This window comes from Trachurus trachurus (assembly GCF_905171665.1).
Source record: "Trachurus trachurus genome assembly, chromosome: 24".
Taxonomy (NCBI): domain Eukaryota; kingdom Metazoa; phylum Chordata; class Actinopteri; order Carangiformes; family Carangidae; genus Trachurus; species Trachurus trachurus.
In genome coordinates, this window is record NC_139910.1 from 23,920,417 (window position 1) to 23,935,602 (window position 15,186).

A 15,186-nucleotide genomic window follows, 5' to 3' on the forward strand; every position below is an offset into this window, starting at 1 on the left:
GTGGAAGAAGGATTAAAAAAAAAAAAACAGAAGTCACCTGTTTCTAGCCCGGGTCATGCTCTTGCTTTTTCTCCGCTCGAATCGCTCCTCATCAGAGGACGAGGTGGTGTCGCTGCTGTGAATGGCATGTTTCTTCACTCTGGAGAAGTGAGGCAATCTAGAATTAGTATCACACAACTACCCTGTCACAGTCCTTAATGAAGAGGAAAAGACCTTTTTGCAACCACAGCTCTGAATTCATTAGTCATGGTAGCGTAAAAAGCTGCTTAAAAGTCACACGTTGTTAAACATTCACCGTCAGATGTGACAAATTAAGTTGCTACCAACCTTATATGGCTTCTTCTTGCTGGGGATCTGTGGGTGTCAAAAAGTGAAGGGTTGCTCTGTTTTCTGTTCACAGGCTCTGAAAAAGCAAAAACAGGGCGACTGGTTATGGCTCAAACCTAAAGCGTTATTAAATTAAAAGGACATATTAACATAAATAGCAAGTAGAGCAAGTTCATACAATAAAGCTTTGATGAAAAGACAAAGTAAGTACCAATAGGTGGGGCCTCATATCTCTGCACCGTCTTCCGCTGCCTCAGATTGTATGGTCTGCCATTTTCCTCTCCGGCCTCTTCCACATCATCTCCTTCATCGTCTTCATCGTCATCCTCTGCGTCCTCCTCCTCTTCTTCACCGTGAGATTCTGAGAGTCACAAAGGTGGTTTCAAACATCAAATAAAAATACTACCAAGTGTAAGCGTTTAAAAGATTTCCCTCAGTACACTAAGATATCAAATCTTTTTGTTACAGAGAAAGAGGCTCTTCATAAAGTTTTCATCATCTCTCCCCTCACTCCACTGATTCATGGGTAGAACATCAGCAGGAAACTGACCCTCTGTGCCTTCCTCCTCTTCCTCCTCCTGCTCCGTTTTGCTCATGACTTTGTGGTGAGTAGGCATGCTGAAAGTGCTCCTGCGCATGGATTTCCTGCGCTTCACCCGCGAATACATGTCCATGTTTTCCTGAAAGAAAAATTTTGCTTAATACACATCACTTGTGTGCATGTGAGATCATCACAGATTCAGTGGTGCTGCCCTTTAATGGTTCTGCTTTGTGTCTTACACTGTGGCCACACTCACTTCTTCAGTGTCTCCTGTCCACATGCGAAGACGCTCCACCTCACGGTTCTGCCTTATGCTGCTGATGTTGTCCATCTCCTGAAGGACAGCCTCGGCAGTGCTGCGCACAGAAAGACAGACTATGACAACCTGAAGGGACCTCTATGCAAGCACAAAATGAGCAAGCACTTTCATCTGGGAGAAATGTATGAATTGCAATGCAATATGAGCCGTAGAACTATTGCTGCGTTGCCTCTTTACTTTAGGAAAGTGGTGGTATTTTAACAGAAAGACGATGAAAGTAAAGTGCTGAGATCTGTCTGTAATTTCCATATTTTGTAAACTTTGCATTTCACTCTTACAAAAACCTGTGTGAAATAGAGTAAGGTCGCCACCGAATGTTCAACCAATATCGATGAAAATGTCACAACACTGTTTAGGCTGAAAGTCAACTTTGTAAACTAAGTCACATCTCATTTTAAATCCAATGAGGCGGATCATTGTGCTAAAACATTTGAAACATCCAAATCAAATTGTTTATGTGTTTATACATATACCATACAAGGAAAAAAGACATGACCATCTCAGTGACCGAATGAAACTCATAAAATTGATACTTTCTGGATTTCTCATGCTTTTCCCAAGCAGAAGTGGAGTTATTTATGCTGCAACATCAATGAATCAATTCAGTAATGCACATCCTCTTTCTCCACCTATTTTCAAAGCAGTAGTTGCAAAGGCAGGTGTCGGTAGCATGGGGTGTGTGTTAGCTACCTGTTGACCAGCTGGTCAAACAGCAGGCTCTGATTGAGGTGTTCAAATTGGCTCTTCTTCACCCGGCAACTCCTCTTCAGCTCCACATGGCCGTTCATATGAGAGTGATCTCCACCTCCGCTCTCATCATTCCGGTGATTCATATGGGCTGCAGCATTAACAAAAAGTTGAATTAGGAGCCAATTATATACCTGTTTGTTTCCCAAATGCATATGTTAAAAATATGGCTTAAAAGGAATTAAACAGATTGAAAAGAAATTGCATTACCGTGTCCATTCTGCATTATGCGAGAGGACAGCCTAGAAATAAAACAACAGAGTGAAGAAATATGTATGGACATCTGTACAGAAGACTGCAATTAGTCACACAAAACACTGTTTGAGAGCTCATGTTCAAGTTTGTCTGCACCACTGATTACAACACATGACATGAGAGAATTAATGAAGTCTGACTCAACAGCCAGTGACAACAAACAGCTGTCTGGATAATTCTGGTTTATTTAAACTTCAACAACTGTTCAGACAAATAAGTTAAACTAAATGACTTCATTGCAATTTGTACTAAAACAAAAGGCTTATTTCTGCCAAAGACATTATAACATTGTGCTGCACAATATTATGCAAGATGTGTATGAGACGAGTGCAACAAAAGCCGGCAGCTGACCTGGTGCGGTAGGTGGGAATGTCCCAGCTGACCCTCTGGCCCTTCGCTTGAGGGGATGGGGAGGTATCGCTAGAGCTGGACCCACGGGCGGTCTGCCGCCGTGTCCGCTTGGAAGGGGGAGCTAATCGGGGGCTGCTGGGGCTGCTCACATCACTACTGGGGTCCTTCTGTCAAAACAGCACATCAACATTTCAATGGGGAAGAAGGCAGAAGTGGTAAGCAATCAGAACAAGCAAGCAACGAAAACAAGAGAATATCAATAGCCTTTTTGCAAATATCTGTGTGAACACTTCACACTGTCAGTCATTGTTTAAAGAAAAGGGAGGAAAATGAATATTGAGCAAATAACTAGCAAGCATGACCAAAATGCTCAAGTACAGATCAAATTTAGAGTATTTTAATGAGACAAGACACCTTGTGTCAAACTCCTCAGTGAATTCTCTAAATTCACAACACAGCACCAAGCAGACATATGCCCTTGATGCTAATGCCCTTCACAGCTTAACTTCCCTGTTGATATGAATGCCTATCTTACTGTTGTCATAGGCAACTGTCTGCAATGCCTGCAGAGGGGTTTGTCTGACTGACTGGACAGACGAAGAGGTGCAAGATAAATGGAACGGACAGAGGTGGCCAAACACTTGCACCTTTAAGTCATTCTTCATTTGAATCATTTTAGGAGGAACAAAGTCACACAACAATGGTCAGTTATAGCAACAGATCTCCAGATAAGGGGCAGCTTTGAAAGCTTCTTGTGCAAAACAATCAGAATTCTTGAAAATAACGCATTAAATCATGAAAGAGTGTAAGGTTTATCACTCTATAGCTTTTTAATAACAGCTTGCATTTCCATGTGTCATCAGTTAGTCTGGCTTGCAATCCACAAGACTGGATATAAGCCAGGAATTACTCGAATTTCTCGAACCACAATTTAACAAAGTATAAAAACCCTTAGCCAAAGAGCCCATTAAAACTCAAGAATGTGCTAATGACTCTATAAATTATCAGATCGCTGAATTATGCTGTCCGTCTGTGTTAAGTGCTATGATAATCGTAAATAGTGCGGAAACACAGAGCCCTTTGCCTTGCATAATCTCAGTGTTTACATTGAGACAAAGACTGTCAGACAGCTTGTAGGTCAGACTACTAGAGCAACAACTAATGCTGATAGTTGAGTGTAGATTTCTGAAAAGTAGTAAAATATCAAACTATTTAACACAATACCAGTGTTTTTATACATGTGTAGTAAAAACGGGCTGTGGGGGTCTTTGGGGGTATTTACAACACAAAGTTCACCAAGTTCAGACTTGCTAAATACGGGACTTGAGCCAGCCAACTGTTGTGGACCTGGACTCCCTTCCCCCACTGTAAGCTAGCTGTCGGGCTAGCTGTAACCTACAAGCGTTAGCTCAACTATCGCTTTATCTCTTCGTCGTTTGGAGAAAACAATCACGACGATACGAGCAGGACGGTGACATGACGAACTGCTGATAGCCTCGTATGAAAATCCCACCTGTCTTCATTTACGAGGCTAATTTGCGGAGACAATGGTGAAACAAGTCAGCCGGGTAAAAATTGCCAAACACAAAGGGAACTCAAGTTAGGGCTAGCCAGGAGTTACCACCGCTAGCTTTGCCATTTGACAGCTGCACAACACGTCTCGTGCCAGTGACACGAGCACCAACCGCTGTGTTCACTTGGTGTATTGTGTACCTGCCTGACCGGGCAGGTGTCAACTTCAGCACTGCTCGTACTTGTCTGTGAATCGTGTATTATGCGGAGCACCTTGAGGCCACGGCTACGGCTACCTAGCCAACTAGCAGCAGAGGCAGCTAGCTCACCGGCAAAGAAAAGAAACCGGCTTACATGTTCTTCAGAGTTTCGCTCGTTTCTCGACGACGACCTAGTCCTGGAGGAGATGTAGGGACCGCTCCCTGGCCGTGAGCTTTTCCTTGTGTTCACCATGTTTCTTTTTTTCTTTTTCTTTTCTTTTGTCTGCCCTTACTGAATTTCTCTAACCGGCTCCAAACACTGCCTCAGTGAGCGCAGCATCAAGGCGCCATTTCTCCCTCTCTCACTCTGTGTATCTCTCTCAGCCCTCCTCTCTCTCTCGCAAGTGGATGTGGGTCTGTTTGGCAGGTGCATTAATTTGTGCTGACTGGAATACTACAACATGAACTACTACCCTACTTATGATATGTACACAACACAAATATTACAAAACCCCACAATGGTCAATATAGATGAGTATGTTACGTTATTATGAGTTGCAATTTTCATTTCACAGTTGGAGTGTTTACAGTGACCACTAGGGAACACACAATTTAGAGAAGGTAAATAAAGTCACTTCACTAACTTTGAAGCACACAAGTCCCTGAAGTAGCCTATAAATAAGGGGGAAAAAAGAAAAACTGATATATTTTTTTAAGAGCTTGAGTCCTCCAGCGAAATAGTCTATCATGTTTTTTTTTAGCTTTATGGAGTTTTTGTTCTTGTTTTTTTAGGCTATTTATTTTTTAATAATTATTAGATTGGAGAGGAAAAGAACCATTAAGAATAAAGGGGCACTGGTTTGAAGATGGCAGAAAACACATTGAACAGTGTGTAATTCATGGTATATGCTTTAGAAAGTGTTTTGATCATTACATAGAAATTGATTATTGATGATTATCAAACGTTGTGGTTCTTTAATGTAACCCTTAATGCTTGTCTCATTTATTATTCTCCCCTCTTGCAGTTGTCAAAATTGCTCTTACCACTGAATTTGAACCACACATCCGAGAAATTTGGGATGATATTTGAAACATCCACCAGAATTTCACATTGTCAAGTTAAACCAACAGACATCCGTGTGTGTGTGTGTGTGTGTGTGTGTGTGTGTGTGTGTGTGTGTGTGTGTGTGTGTGTGTGTGTGTGTGTGTGTGTGTGTGTGTGTGTGTGTGTGTGTGTGATTTAGCCTCTATTGCAGCTGTGGCTAATTGAGAAACCTTTTTATCCCATGAAGTTAAAAAAAACAAAACAAAAAAAAAACACTTATTTTTCCAAGAGCTTCCAGATTAGCGATCTCCTCCAGATTCCCTGACAAATCCATTAACCTCAGTTTTGGTGTCACTACTCACACCCACACCTTTGTGTGGTTGTATGTGTGTTTGCTTCTATATCTGGCTTCACTGAAGATGCAACTGTGTTAGCCATCTGTTTCATGTTTTTGGTTCAAGCTATGTTTCTTTCTCTAAATGCATTGTCAAAACTATTTATTTTTCTTGGAAACCTTACAGCATATATGTTCTGTTATGTGGGGGTGTCAAAGGCATGTGATAACTTAAGACAGTAGTAGCATTCTATTACTATTTAATTACTAATTTAATAGGTATTACTTAATTGATGCATATGTGACTTGTGGATGTGCATCAAGTGGCAAACAGGAGGCATAGATAGTCTGCAACATTCCCCACCCTGAGCCACCCTGAACACATGTCTTTGTGAAACATTAGAGGCAGGCAGACTTGGTGTTACCATCATGTAGCAAATAACTGTCAAATACAACACATAGATAGATAGATAGATAGATAGATAGATAGATAGATAGATAGATAGATAGATAGATAGATAGATAGATAGATAGATAGATAGATAGATAGATAGATAGATAGATAGATAGGCTAACTGTAATATTGTTACATATTTACATCAAACACATGGCAGATAAAAGAACAGATCTACAAAGGCGCAGGTGAAGAAAAATAAATGAAAACAAAAACAAAACAGCCATGCTTCCTAAGACTAGAAGAACACCATAAGTACAGTCCATTTGCCTTACTGCAATGCAAATAACTGTCAAATACAACAGAGGGAAAATAATGTTTATTACACAGGTGAAAATACTGTAATTAGATAGATAGATAGATAGATAGATAGATAGATAGATAGATAGATAGATAGATAGATAGATAGATAGATAGATAGATAGATAGATAGATGTGTGTCTCAGGTGTCTTCCCCTGCTATTTAATACTGTATTGTGTACAGTGGCAAGTGACTGTGCTGAGCTCAGCAGCAAAACATCATCGCGACAGCAGGGATCGAATTACGGCACTGTTGCGTCACATATTGCTCAGCAGAAGATCCACTGGGCCGAAACCTATGGCTGCAGATGTGTAGCCTGGGATTAACCGACAAAATACGGACTGGTAAATCAGTATTTAACCTTAACCTTAATACGAGCATGCTAATGAGCATCCACTGTATGTCTATGTGTATATAATCCATGCTGTATTATGTACACGCTCTGTGTCGCTGGCTCTCTCCGACGCCCACTTGGGCTGCATAATTAACGATAATGCTACAGGCTGCTTGGTGTTTATCGTTCAGGGCTGGATCCGTTTTCGACATTAAAAAAGCACACCGATAATGTGAATAGCCTAGTAGTAAATAAATTCACGCCATTAGTCGCTGAGCTAATAAAAGTCATTTTCAAAATAGATGTATTTAAAGCTATTCTGCCCCAGTGAATCTCTATGAAATTGTTTTTACCCCACTGCCTTGCCCACTTATCTCAATGTGTTTATTTTCTCTTTAGATGGGAAACACAGGACGTCATGAAAGAGATTGACACTGTGGGGGATGAGAAAGATGAGAACTGGTACGTCACAAAAAACACACACACACACACGCATTTTATTTAAAAGACTCCTATAGTCCTATGCCTGCCAGTTAATATTTCTCCAGACAGAAGCAAATCCGACAGTAAACAACACAATTGTGTCTGCTGGGTATAGGCTCAATAAGGCATGTAATGACTGAATTACACATGTGTCCATTTCTTAAAGGGTTGTCAGTGATGAAAATGCAGAGGAGGCTCCAATGAGGCGTAGTTTCTCAGTGGAAGATCTCCTCGATGAGGTGGAGAAGATCTGTTACCATGCCTCAGGGACATCAAAGGTCAGAAACAAATTCACCCCAAATGAATGAATGAAAAAATGAATGAAATATATCCCCAGGGCCAAGTCTCTGTAAATGGGCACTTTGCAGGAAAACATAATTATGTCCAGTGATCTATATTCTGAAATTGTTAACAATTAAATGTGTTTTGGTCTGGTACCTTGTGTAAATACAATAAAGAATGTATTATCCAAAAATAAATGAGTAATAATTTAGAGTGTATTCAATTCCTTTATGATAAAAGATATGGTGGCCTAGTTAGGGAGAGCGCTTTGCAGTGATGTTCCAGATGTGAATACCAATACACTCATATAACAGCAGCACAAGCCTTTGGCCAGCTGTGGAGAAGAAAAGACTGAACCCCATACTGCCTGTGCATCGGTCAGTCTGTGTATGGTAGACAAGTGCTATAGGATTGAGCACTGTATGGATGAGTGAATGTAGCTTATTGTAGCCTATATAAGTACAGTCCATTTGCCATTTACCACACATTTACCCCTGGGACTCAGGCCGATCAGAACTAATGTAGTTGCCTTCACTCCAGGTGGAGATGGTGGTGAGGCTGTGGAAGGACGGCTTCTCTGTAAACGATGAGGAGTTTCGCAGCTACTCCGTACCAGAGAACCAAGATTTCCTGGATTCAATCAAGAGGGGGTAAGTTAACTTTAACCTTGCTGGCATTTCCTGTATTTAAAAAAAAAAAAAAAACACGAGTGCCTTGAAAAAAAGCCTTGGAATTAGTCTTATTTTAACATATGTGATTAAAAAGGCTTGATATATACAATACATATATACATAGCTATCAATAACTTTCAACTCTTATCCCTAGTTGGGAATATAGTGTTATTAAGATAGTGATTTTCAATGTCTTAAAACCACAATACACAACTGATATGAACATCAGTCAATGAATCAATCAATCAATTTATTATTTATAGTGCAAAATCACCATGGTACATGGTCTCAATACACTTTACAGTAATGGACTCATATTTTCTCTATCACTCATCTTACATGATGCTGTGTTAGATAAAGTTGGAAGCCACATCGTCTGCCATCACCATAACAGCTGAGAAGTATTCAAGCCCTTTTTTTTTTATCTTGATGGTCTGTGAACTTCTGTAAAGTCTGTTAATAAAATAATCTTGGTGTTGTTACAGTAAGTAACCTTGATTCATGTCTTGAGCTATGCTGTGTTTGGATCCTTGAATTTGAGACACTAGGGCCCTAAAAGCACTACATGTGATATTGAAGAAAGCATGGGAAACCTTGAGTTATTATGTTTTTGTTATAGTTGACCAATATTCCGATTTAATTTCTCTCAAAGTGGTGTCTAACTTTATCCTCTTAGAAATACAAATTTCACCTGACATAAAAATGTATAGTCTATACCAAGCCAAACCTTGTATGTAAGTCACGTGTGGCGTCACGTCCTTGTTTTGATCCACTGGCTCGACCTTGCAGTCAGACCCCATTAGTCGCCAGAAGGAAAATTAGCTCCGCTAGTAGACGACATGAGATAGATTAAGCATAATGCTCGTTAGGGCTCATTTTTCATATTGATTGATCTGACCAGACAAGGCTGATCTTTAAATCCATCCCAGGGAGCTTCCGACCGAGTGGGAGAGCAGAGCAGAAGAGGAGGAGCTGGAGATCAGCGTGGAGGACCTGACAGAGGAAAATTATGTTCCGAGGAAAAAGGCCTTTCACCCTTTCAGTGGCCGAGGATACCGACTTGGCAGGTAGGAGGTTACCGCCGCAGTAAGATGAGAGATTCAGATTCAAATGTTTTATTCATACTAAGAAAAACATGATACACAAAGAATACAGTTGACAAGTAAATATAGATAAAAGGGAACCCCAAAGAAGAACAAAATGCTTGTGGATAGGCGACCGAAGCAACAGGAAGTAAAAACCTGAATGTCAGACCAGTAATTATGTTCATAAGTATTTTCAAAATAAGTAAAGTAGAGGTTATTTAGCAAACAGATATATGTAAGTTTCCATTATTGTATTGTTTTAATGTGAAGTGCCCAATTTCCAAGTCACTTGCTGTTTTATACCACTAGGTGTCCCTCTACATCCAGGTATGGAAGCATCCTTGAGAGGATGACTAAGTAGACAGACACACTGATCAATTGACAGCCTTGGTATTTCCAGGCACCACTGCATGAATACTAAGTTGTCCAGTGAGTCCAAAAACATGTTGTAGTGTGAGATTTTCTCCATCCATGCGCAGCTGTCATCAAAATCCGAAAAAAAAATCACCCAATGTATATAAACCACGTGTATACTGCACTTGTAACCAGTTCTTAATCTGTTTATTTATTCCCTGTCCATTCCCAGCGTTGCACCCAGAGTGGTGGCCAGGTCACCGTCTGTGCACGAGGATGGAGAATCTCCTCCTATCCCCATGGTAACACTAGACCACGCCCTTCCCGTCACATCCCTGCAGATCTGGTTGGCCGACGGCAGGAGATTGGTACAGAGGTTTAACCTATCGCATCGGTGAGTATCGAGATGTGGAGGCCGAAACACGTCTCAATCCTTGCGCGTGACGCCGTCAGATAATAAGCGCGTAGTAAAGACACTTTCTCGCTCATGCTCCGCTGTCTCTAAATCCCATAATCTCAAGCGTCACCGGGTAGAAGTGGTTCAAAGGAATGACAAAAGATTTTTGTTGGTTCTATTCGGGAGGTGGTGGTGAGGAAGGGGAGGGGGCAGGGGGGTTGTTTGAGGATTACATAATGCTTTGTTTTAGTCTTGTGGAGTCTGAAGGCACGGTGCATGTTATATCCCCTGCCACAGTGCATGGGGCTGCAGAAAACATAATCTGAGATGTAGCAATGGAGTAGATCTATAAAATCCCCAGAGAGACATTGCGTAACTCTGATGCAGCATTTATATAACAGGGTTAGTAGCTAAAGGATAGAGAGGGCTGAACCCCTCCTCAGAGTGTGAAGTAAAGGCCCGCCATAGGATCACTTGTGTATGCTGGGTCGCCATTAATAATAGATGGTGATTCTCGTATAGCAGTTCAGAGGGAGTACAGTATTTGGTCGGCGGGGATGCTTCGCCGCTGAAAAAGGAACAGACGTGTTCAGAAGGGGATATTTCTGTCTGTGTATTTTTTTTTTTTTTTAATATACGATTCTGTTTCTTTTCCAGGATCACTGATGTTCAGGATTTTGTGGCGCGCTGCCAGAGGAGCTGCCCACCTTTCATCCTGACGACGTCACTCCCCTTCCGAGAGCTCAGCGACAAAGAGTTAAGCCTGGAAGAGGCGGACTTGGCCAACGCTGTCATCGTCCAAAGACCCCTGAACACACAGGCCCCGTTCGGTCACACCTAACCCCCCACCCCCCTCGTAACTTACACAACACGTCCACGCTTCCCCCACACTGACATCTCACCGTGCCCCTGATAAGCAGTCTCAATGCCCCCTGTAACGTTTGATCTTTATTTACTACCGCAGTTTTCCGCTGCATTTGATGATTGTTATTTCCCTCTACAGTCTCTGTGTGGGATAATCTAATCTGTCGTCGATGCTTACATTGTCTTCTTCCCCTGGAGGACGGTGTTTACCTGCCAGCAGAACTCCCCCAAACTCCCCGAACTGCAGAAAAACTGTCAAGGCAAAGCAGTCCTGTCGCCCGTGCAGATGGCCGACCATGTGTTTCCATCTGTCCCTCCGCTACGTGTAACCCTCCATCCCCCCCCTCCTTCCCTCACAGTCGCACACAATGCCACCACCAGCACCACCACCAACCAACTCTCTAAAGTCTTCCCAAACTCTGAGCACCACTTTTCTGCACTATTTACAGTAAAGAAAAAAAGAAAAAACAAGCAGCTAAGACTTCTGTTTGTATCTCTAAGTTTGCAATTCTATTTATTCAACACCAGATATTTTCTTTGGATGATATTATGATAAAAAGGAATTAATTGACAGCTCGTTACTGTATTCGTTTTGGCCTGATTGTACGGCTATCACTTTATGTCATGTTGTGTTTTTTGTGAACCTTTGCCTTTGTTTTTGCAGGAAGATTTGTATTCTTTCATTTGACTGCGCCATTTAAAGAAAATCTCATATCAAGGTACAATAAAAAAAAAATCTTCCTCAAACATCTGTTTGTCTGTGATTTAATGTTCCATGTAAAGTAGTGGAGTGTTTTTTTTGTTTGTTTGCTTTTTTTTTAAAGCAAATTACTTTAAAGGGATAGTTCAACATTTTGGCAAATTGACGCATAATCGCATAGTTTTAGGAGTAGGTTTGTTACCTGTATTTGTAGGTGCTCTCGTGAACAAGGTGTGACCTCACATTCACCACACTATGAGATAATAACGGAACGTTACGAGACTGTTTTTGGGGGAAATTCATGCAAAACCGCTGATGCAAGTTTCCGTCAGGGGCAGTTTTTCGGCAAGTAGTCTACATTTGCCTCGAAAACAACTCTGTCTCGTAATGTTCCATTATTATCTCATAGTGTGGTGAATGTGCAGGTCACAACTTGTCCACGAGAGCGTTTTGGAGTTGTTGGATTGTGTATTTGATGAGTTTGATGAGGGAAACCAAGAAATCCCATTAGCCTCCATAGCGTAGCTCTGAGCAGCTCGCGGCTCTGCTCCACCGTTCTAAAAACAGCTTGCACCGACAATTAAAGTTAACGAACCTACTCCTAGGGATTATGGCAATGGGCCAATTTACCAAAATGTTGAACTATCCCTTTAAGAGAGAATTTAGATTTACATCAGTGCTGCTCAGGTGCTGTGTGAAGACTGCTGGTGTGGAGATAATGCCATCACGCCAAGCAGCACTTTATTTCATGTTGTAATGCAACATCTGTGCTGTCATTACTGATTAAATGGGAGGGAAACGCAGTGGTATTGGAGGAGGCATGTCTTCACAGTGGTGTCTCCTAACCCGCTGAGTATGAGTGTAGTGTAACCACACAAGTGTAATAGTGGTCAGATGGTTTTAGAAACTGGTTGGTCCATGACAAAACTGATCAAGGCGGAGAAATGGGGTAAAACTATTGATATTATATTAAAAAAGGAAAACTTAAACAAGGTTGAGTCTATGCTGTGTCTTCCTCCTCCTGTGTTCCGTGGCATGTGCCAAGACATGCGTGTGCTTATACACGAGTGTGGGCCTGCTCCTCTGTGCTTGTGCTTTCTGCCCGGCCTCAGAGAGAAGGCGAACGCCATTATCCATCTTCAATATTTAAAGCAATGGGAAGGAAAGGAGAGGATGTGTGTACAGAACAAGGCAGAGTATGTATTTGAGATGACAGCCTCAGGATGGTCAAGGTCAGGGGAGGAAACTCAGCGGCAAAAATGTCTTGAATATCATAATCCCCTCTGAAGAATTGCCCGTCTGTGAGGGCGTGCTGCACATTTTAGGATTTCTACCTAAAATGTAAGAAGCTGTGGGCATCACTTGGTTGACAGCCAGAGGGGGTCTGGCTAAAGAGTAAAAGAGAGCACATTTCCTTTGTGCTACATATTTAATAAGGCTAAGCATGCAGGGAATTACTTTCCCTTTAACTTCCACATTTCCTTTCAGAATGACCCTTTTACTTGTGCAGCAGCCGTCCTTTCATTTTGCACATTCCTCTTCACGCATTATCGGAAACATACCCCATTCTAATGCAGGTCATATGCCTTTGGTTTTCTGCCGTGGTGCCTTTTTCATTGTCAAGTAATGTGGTTTTGGTAGAGGGGTTCGCATGCCTGGAATTTATGGAGAGGTCTGGGTTCAGCAGCCAAGATCTCCATGACATGTTTGTTGTCATGCTCTGAGGAGAGGCTCGCTGCAGAGAGTAAGCATCTTGCATTCAAAGAGCGGCTTATAAAAATGCTCTGTATATCATAAGTCACCCTCAAGAGAGGGTCTATAAATATAGCATTATTGTGTCTAGAAACACATCTCATTCCCCAACCTGATAAAAAAAAAGCACTGGAAATGCATAGTTCATCTTAAGAACAGTGCCTTTACAAAGGAAATGAAATAGTAATCTACAATCTACAAACTGCACTGAGATCTCAGTGTAAAGCATTTCAGTATAAACCTCCAGTTAAAGTTGTTTTTCTCTTCAAAGTGTGTTCTACTTGCCACAACCATTCAGCCTGTAAAGTCTATGGTGTGTTCAGCGAGGCTTCAACTTTTTATTCAAACAGTCACAGCACAAAGTAAAGGTTCTGTGTTTGAGGGAAGATGACTTTTCATTGTGAGGACTGAGGACCTGTTCAGACTGGAAGTTGGCAGGGACTGTTGGTGAACACTCCAGCTGATGCGGTTGCTTATATAGTGACTGTTTACTGTGCTGCTTTGTGACATTGTGTGACACAGTTGCGACTTGTCCCATGTTGCTGAATTTATTGATTTATTTATGGGAGCTGTCAACTTAATTGCCCACTGGGATAAATAAGGTTTTTTTTTAAATTCTGATTCTGATTCTATAACAGGACATGCTGTTACTTATCAGTTACAATAACACACTCTCTCCCCCACCTCTGGACTGTGCTGTTTACTCCCCTCAGTGTTTTACTCTCTTGAATTTTACATCATTTCATTCAGTATTCATTTTATTTAAGAGGCGGAAAACTTCAGCCAACCAGCTTGCCAACTGGCTGTCCAGTTGGTAAATCCAGATTATGTAAAATGCATTTATAGCCTATACCATTTTACATGTTTGTATGACCAGAGTTGCATTATGGGAAATGTAAGATCCAGTGTATTAAGAATTGATCTCTGTTTAGGAATAGATTCACCACAGGCATGCAATCTTTAATCTACAATTTATTGTCAGTGCGCATAATACAGAACTCAACTACTCAGCTAAACTGTATGCCAATGATAATGACTTGTATTGACACCATAATGATAGTATAATAGCATAATAATAGTGTTGATGGTGGTGGTGATTATTAGTCTATATGAAGATGATGACATGATGCAGTGTGGGAAATATGTGTATGAAATATGCAGGATGCGTGCGTCTTTGTTGGAGTCATCTCACACACCCACACACCTTACCGGTTCCTCTGATCCAAAACCACACAGGTAATTGAGATGAAACTGCATGAGGAAGGTGTTCGACATTCCTCCACCACAACACTGCGTGACATGCACATTGGAATCTAATCGGAACGGGGGTAGGTACCTACCCTATATACTAGGCTGTTAATTATCGGACACCTATAATAGTGATCACTTTGTGCAAACAGGTTTTAACCATTTGTATTTGTAAAGGCCTAATAATAATGATAATATAATAAGAACAAGCCTATGTTTAGTTGCATAGGCTCACTGTAGTGGGTTTCCATTCATCCAACCACCACTCACTGCTAGTGTCAAACCATCTGCCTGCCGTAACCTTCTCAGTGATGCACGCGCACACTACACAAACGCACACGCGCGCACACACATGCATCCATGCAGTCCGTGGTGTGTGTCATGTACCGTCACGGCCGCTGCAGGGCGCAGCGCCGTCACTGCAGACCGATAACAACTGAGAGTGGAGACGCGCAGACCATCTCCATCCTCCGCAGTCTCCTTCTCATCCTGCCCGGCTGAATGACTGACTGACTAACTGACTGACTGACTGACTGTTGACCATCCCGCTGCTCTGAACTAAACTCACTGACTGACTGAGTGAGTGCCTGCACCGGCTGCTTCTCCATCAACACACGGGGTAAGGTGATA

At 41.7% G+C, this 15,186-nt stretch overlaps 2 protein-coding genes across 2 annotated transcripts in view; one reads left to right on the top strand and one right to left on the bottom strand.

Moving 5' to 3' along the window:
• atad2b (ATPase family AAA domain containing 2B) overlaps window positions 1-4,918 on the bottom strand; it is a 78,776-nt gene extending 73,858 nt beyond the window's left edge. Inside the window, exons 1-9 of the mRNA XM_084000794.1 lie at window positions 4,407-4,918; window positions 2,541-2,707; window positions 2,145-2,176; window positions 1,878-2,025; window positions 1,125-1,224; window positions 878-1,007; window positions 539-688; window positions 328-403; window positions 38-139 (exon numbers count right to left, since the gene is read on the bottom strand). Coding sequence (XP_083856920.1) covers window positions 38-139; window positions 328-403; window positions 539-688; window positions 878-1,007; window positions 1,125-1,224; window positions 1,878-2,025; window positions 2,145-2,176; window positions 2,541-2,707; window positions 4,407-4,505 — 1,004 coding nt within the window. The 5' untranslated portion in view covers window positions 4,506-4,918. The remainder of the gene's footprint in view (window positions 1-37; window positions 140-327; window positions 404-538; window positions 689-877; window positions 1,008-1,124; window positions 1,225-1,877; window positions 2,026-2,144; window positions 2,177-2,540; window positions 2,708-4,406) is intronic.
• Window positions 4,919-6,604: 1,686 nt separating this feature from the next.
• ubxn2a (UBX domain protein 2A) lies at window positions 6,605-11,602 on the top strand. Its single transcript, XM_084001106.1, has 7 exons — window positions 6,605-6,730; window positions 7,120-7,182; window positions 7,370-7,481; window positions 8,026-8,135; window positions 9,086-9,223; window positions 9,828-9,989; window positions 10,650-11,602. The coding sequence occupies exons 2-7, from the start codon at window positions 7,139-7,141 to the stop codon at window positions 10,831-10,833; spliced, it is 750 nt and encodes a 249-aa protein (XP_083857232.1). The 5' UTR covers window positions 6,605-6,730; window positions 7,120-7,138; the 3' UTR covers window positions 10,834-11,602.
• Window positions 11,603-15,186: the final 3,584 nt, after the last annotated feature.